The sequence below is a fragment of the Dunckerocampus dactyliophorus genome, chromosome 1 (genome assembly GCF_027744805.1).
Source record: "Dunckerocampus dactyliophorus isolate RoL2022-P2 chromosome 1, RoL_Ddac_1.1, whole genome shotgun sequence".
In the NCBI taxonomy this organism is placed as follows: Eukaryota; Metazoa; Chordata; class Actinopteri; order Syngnathiformes; family Syngnathidae; genus Dunckerocampus; species Dunckerocampus dactyliophorus.
The window spans coordinates 13,088,348-13,094,347 of NC_072819.1; the positions used below are offsets into that span (position 1 = coordinate 13,088,348).

The window sequence follows — 6,000 nt, forward strand, 5'->3', positions numbered from 1 at the left end:
GGGGGGGCAATCACTTTTTCACACAGGGACAGGTTTGGATTTTTTTCTCCCTTGATAATGAAAAGTTTAATTTAAAAACTGCATTTTGTGTTCAGTTGTGTTGTCATTGACTAATATTTCAATTTGTTTGATGATCTGAAACATTTAAGTGTGACAAACATGCAACAAAAAAATAAGAAATCAGGAATGGGCAAACACTTTTTCACACCACTGTACATGAGGACTGATACGACAAAAACACGACAAAAAGGAAAGAAAAAAATAAAACTGACATGTGAGACGGTGTGACTAGGTAATGCAAAAACTTTATCACTTTCGTATGCAGGGATGCTTCATCATCAGCAGGTGATGCTGAAGAGCCTCCTTCCTCTCAGATCCTCCTTTGCCAGAAAAAGAGCACCAAGGAAAGGAATCGACGTATTCTGGACAACTGGATCACTATTCAGGAGCTGCTGGCTCATGGTTTGCAGTCTCCAGATGGAAAGAAAATATTTAACCCCCTCCTTTCCGTGACCACTGTGTGACCAGGATGGTTGATAAATGGAGTGCATTACTTGCCTGCAACCAGCAGAGGCACTATTGGTTTAGTCTCAACTAGTTTGATGTCTAAAGAAGAGCAACATGACGTCCGTTTGGGGAAGCTAAGCTACATCCACTGTGACGTCTACTATGGCAACTTTATTCTGATCAATATACTATGTAAGAATAATATACATATAAATTACTTTAAGAAAATAACATAGCAAATTTACAAATTTCCACCAGCCTAGAAAAGTCTTTAACACAGGTAACCTCATGTCTGAAACGATGTTTCAATGCAGAACATTTTCGAAACAATTTCCCCATTCCTTTTACACAGAACAGTAATTAGGAAAAAACTTTTCCGGTATGCCAGAGCCAAGCGTTGCTTGTGTGAACATGACCTTAAACACTTGAGGCAGGACTTCTCTCCAGGCCTACAACTTGCAATCCGCCCGAATCCGACTGACAGCCTTAAGGTGCCGACTCTCATCCTGGCTGCTTCGCCGCAGAAGACGTTGAAAGTCAAGTCTTCAGAACCAAGACCACCAAACTAGACTACCAAACGATATGCCTTCCCTGCACTTCCAGATTCCATAAAAATAATAAAAAGTGCAGTCTTTATCCAACGTCCACCGTGAAGCCATTGTCAGGAAAATAAGCCCAAAACCCCGTACTCCCGGAACACACCCCGTAGTCAAAGTCTATGGGGTGTAAAGCACGTGAGGACTGACCTGCACCCTCTAGTAGAGACCCTTTCCAAAAAATTGTGAATATCATGGGAAAGTTAATTTATTTCTATAATTCCATTCAAAATGTAAGATTTCCTCGATTATAGATTCAGGGCCCATAATTTCAACAATGTTAAGTATTTATTTGTTTATTTTTACATCCTCAGCAGAAGGAATCATGAAGTCCTCTAAAACATTCTGGTAGACTGTTGCGGACACCTTGGATTTAAGAAAGCAGAGTTTACCAACACCTGCACCGGACATTGCACCCCAAATCATGACGGACTGTGGATATTTCACACTGGACCTCAGGCAGCTTGGGTTCTGTTCCTCACCCGTCTTCCTCCAAACCCTTGGACCTTTAGTCTGAAATGAATGGCACACTTTACTTTCATCGGAAAAGAGGACCTTGGATCACTTGCTAATGTCTGGTGCTTTCTTAAATCCAAGGTCACCTGCAACAGTCTACCAGAATGTTTTAGAGGACTTCATGATTCCTTCTGCTGAGGATCTGTATGGAGATGCAGATTTCATCTTCCAGCAGGACCTGGCCCCTGCCCATATCGCCAGAAGCACCAAAACCTGGTTTGATGCCCATGCCATCACAGTGCTTGACTGGCCAGCCAACTCACCGGACCTAAACCCCGTTGAGAATCTATGGGGTATTCTCAAGAGGAAAATGAGGGGCACCAGACAACAACAAAGAAGAGCTGACAGCAAGCATCAAGGAAATCTGGGTTTCCATAACTCCCAGGCAATGCCACAGGCTGATTGCTTCAATGCCACGTGGCATCGAGGCAGTGATTAAGGCAAAGGGATTCCCAACCAAGTATTGAAGATTGACATATCGTTTTGAAAGTACCATATTTTGATTGATTTGATGTGATCCTAATTTCTTTCTTTTTTTCCTGCAAAAACTGAGAAGTAAATGGTGATTTCTTCACAGTATTCTAATTTTTGGAATTCCTGTTTTTGTGGGTTTTATGAGCTGGAAGCCCAAATTATGTAAAAATAAACAAATAAATGCTTGGTGTTGTTTAAACTGTGGGCCCTGAATCTATAATCTATGAAAGTTTAACTTTTGAATGCAATTGTGGAAATAAATACCCTTTTCCATGATATTCAATTTTTTTGGAAAGGGTCTGTACTGTACACTTGTGAGGGTATAGATCTGGTCCAGTGCTCCGCATTGCACCTCCTGGATTACAGGTTGGACAGCCAGACAGCCAGACTCACATGTCTGGTACCGTAAATTCCGGTGTATAAAGCCACACCCACAAAATTTAGAGGAAAAAAACAGATTTGTTCTAATATAAGCTGCACCGGTGTATAAGCCACAGGTGTGCATGTCATAAAATTGGATATTTAGTGCACAGAAATACGTTACACAGAATGATTTTTTAAACTTTTAATGCAATAAATGTTTTTTTTCCAAACAGTGTGTGCCAGACAGTGGTGCAACACTGCTAATTAAGTACACAGCTAGTTAACAACAGTGCCAAATAGTGCATGTAACATAAGATAACAATAGCCATGTTTCCTTGTCTTGACAGCCAAATCCATTGCCTTTAACTTGAAAGCGGCATCAATTCCATTTCTTTGTGTATGTTCTATGGTGGAAGCTTGGCACTACCGCGTTGTCACTGCGAATGCACATGTCGCGTCTACATTCCGGTACAGTAGGTGGCGGTATGCACCTAAACGTTGGTTGCGTCCCGCCATAAACAAAAAGAAGAAGACCGAGTGCCTATATTTTGGCAGTCAGTGTAAGATGGATAGATAGCAACTTTATTCATCTGTAAGAGAACAACACTGCATTTAATGTTTTGTTTTATATGCTTTATTATATCTGTATTTCTATTTTTTGATCTGTAGTATACATGAGCGGATACGACGTGTACACTGTGTAAGTTTTAGAAGGGTCACATGTGAAATTGCTGGATATTACACATTATTTCTGCTGGAGTTATCCTCTGGACTTTATAAGAACCACGGTACAGCGGCACCTTTGTGGCCGCCTTTGAGACATAGTGCGTGGATCCCCCCAGCAGGTGCAGGTACGTGTCACAACGTGATCGCTGCACAAATTCCTACATGTCCCCTCTAAACGTCATCTCCCCTAACAGGCTTTGCATTTATGCTGTTCACTGATCCAGGTTCACTGTTCCAAATCCCGACAATGTTTTACATTAGATTTTAGTGTAAATTGTGCTCTCTGTAAACTGGAGTGTGTGCATGCATAACCGGCTCCACTCAATGAGAGCAGAGGGTTAGCAAACGCCGAGAATGGTGGTTTCCCTTCGTTTTTTGGCTGTTTTCTGAACTTTTTTTGTCCTTATGATGGACCATCTTAGTATTAGCGTTTTCTGAAATGCATATTTAAACGAGTAGTAGTAGTTCTTAGGTATAGGAGATGTCGAGATTAGAAAACGACCACACCAAGCATGATGGGAAATGTAGGTTTTAGCTGTAAAATAGCCGCACAGCCGTTATAAGCCGCAGGGTTCAACGTTTGACAAAAAAAGTAGCGGCTTATACACCGGAATTTACGGCACTTGCGAATCGATTTTCCCAGCAAGGGTATTATACCACAGTCCAGTCATACTTGCAGGGGATAAATTAGAGGTCAGGTGAAAGATGGACTGGGCGGCACACGAGGGTAGGAAGCTCAGCAGTAGCCACGTGCCTCACATAAAGCTCAATATTGACGTGCACAGTGCTGAACAGGCAGCTTCTGTTGAATGTTCATTGTTGTAGACGTTGAAGTCTCCTTGAAGAGGTCGAGGACAAATCAAGTCAAATTCCAGTTCAAAATGTTCTTGTGCATGCTCATTGAAAATGTTTATTCTGACTTATGGATACATGGATTAGTCAATGATTAAATATCACGCTTGAAGGGTAGATGACAAAATAGTGTGTCATGATTTTCATTGATCTGACAATGACACTTTTATGACACATAAGAATGTTTAAAATGTGACTTAAAACATTGCCTGTACTCTTACATTTTTTTTGCTATATAAACTTTTATTTGTATTATTTTTCCATTGACCTTTAATTTTATAAGACTATAAAAAATAAATATTTGTATTGTTCAATGGAGAGCAGACCCATTAAGATCATTACTATCATTTGTTATCTGTTGTCTTGCTTATGTATTAAAGTAAATTGGCCTTTTTAGAAGCTGACCAATATGTGAATGTATAACCCGCCCTGTTTCGCACTGGGGCTTGAACACAGGACCTTCGCAATGGGAGGCGAGAGCACTGACCGCATGGCCAAAAGCCTGGACTGTCGGCCGCGTGTTCAGCGCAGCTCTTAAGGCAGGGGGAGTGAGGTTTACCAACGTACACTTGCACAGCCTCACAGGCTGGCATCCGTTCCAAATGTATGGGTTTGATAAGAGGAAACCTTGTCAAGAGTTCTTTAAAGTGACAGGAGGTTCACACGTGGGGGAAGTGAGTCCACGTCGATATTTTAGCGGCATTCATCTGGCCCTGATTAGCATAAATAAACACCCTATGTTGCGCATATAAGGACATGAGACGGAAAGTTTCCACACATTATCCTCTACTGGAAGCTACTTTTGTCAGGAGTCACGTTATCACTTCAATCAAGTTCCATTAGCAGCCACACCCTGATGTGGTATGCTTTGGATCATACTCTTCTCTTCCCATCCTTCTGATACAGACTGACCTTGGTTTCTCCTGTGAAAAAATGTCATTCCACTTACCGAGTTATTGCAAAAAAACAAGTCAGGCCTCTTTGAAAGGAACCAGATGAAATATTCCTCATTGATGTCAAGCCAATAGATGAGTGAAGGCAGCAAAAGCCACAAGCAAGCTGCAAGTGAGGGCCTGGCTGGCAAAGCATCTCCAGGAGTAAGTCACAATTTGGTGATGTCCATGGACTCTAGACTTCAGGGACCAGTTGGTCGCAAAGGATCTTCTACCAAGTATTAAAACAATGCTTGTATTTACAATCGATTGACATGATTTATTGATTGATTCAGTTTCTACGATTCAATAGGTCCGAAAAGGTTAGGAAGAAGCAAAGCTTGCCAATAATGTGAAATGGACATATTCTACATTCTACATTCCAGAGCTGGGATTAAGTCGGTTTGCGTCATAGGAAATGTTTTTAAAACGAATATGGAGGTATTGATGTGAGGGTTTCATTTCTAGGAGCGTTTGCGCACCTTTTGACGCACTCGAGCGACTTTTAAAAAATGGCCACGGTGCTCCCGGGCTCCATGTATGGGAGCGCTGATTTTAAAGCTAATGTACACGGTGCAGGACTCGTGCTTACGCAGCTTGGAAACGACGAGGCAAGACCGTCCCTTGCCATGGCATGTAACAGGCGTCACATGTAACTTTTTTGTGTAATGGATTCGGGGAAACGTGGCGGTTATTCTACTACGTACTGGAAAGACCTGTTGATGTTGTAACACTGATGTACTGAATTCTGGTGTTCGTGAATGCACCTCACTGTGAATGTTATTGGTGCGTAAGGAGAAACTGTTGCTGTGAGTGAGGAAGAAACGTGTGTGAGATGAGCTGCATACTGTGTTGGAAATGAGGACTACTGTTGGTGTCAATAAAACTGAAACTTATGACCATCCGTCTCTGTATGACTCTATAAGGACGCTACGCTATTTCAATGAAAGAACTTGTCCTTTCGAGTCAACTGTGTCAGTCTAAGTCAAGACTCAAGTCATGAAGACCAAGTCACAAGCAAGTTGATTGGGAAA

General features: G+C 41.7%; 1 protein-coding gene across 4 annotated transcripts in view; it reads left to right on the top strand.

The window, feature by feature from the left end:
* Positions 1-5,796, top strand: part of LOC129183506 (PDZ domain-containing protein 4-like) — a 51,787-nt gene extending 45,991 nt beyond the window's left edge. For all 4 annotated transcript variants that reach the window (XM_054780550.1, XM_054780547.1, XM_054780549.1 and 1 more), the window contains one exon: positions 326-5,796. In XM_054780550.1, coding sequence (XP_054636525.1) covers positions 326-524 — 199 coding nt within the window. In that variant the 3' untranslated portion in view covers positions 525-5,796. The remainder of the gene's footprint in view (positions 1-325) is intronic.
* Positions 5,797-6,000: the final 204 nt, after the last annotated feature.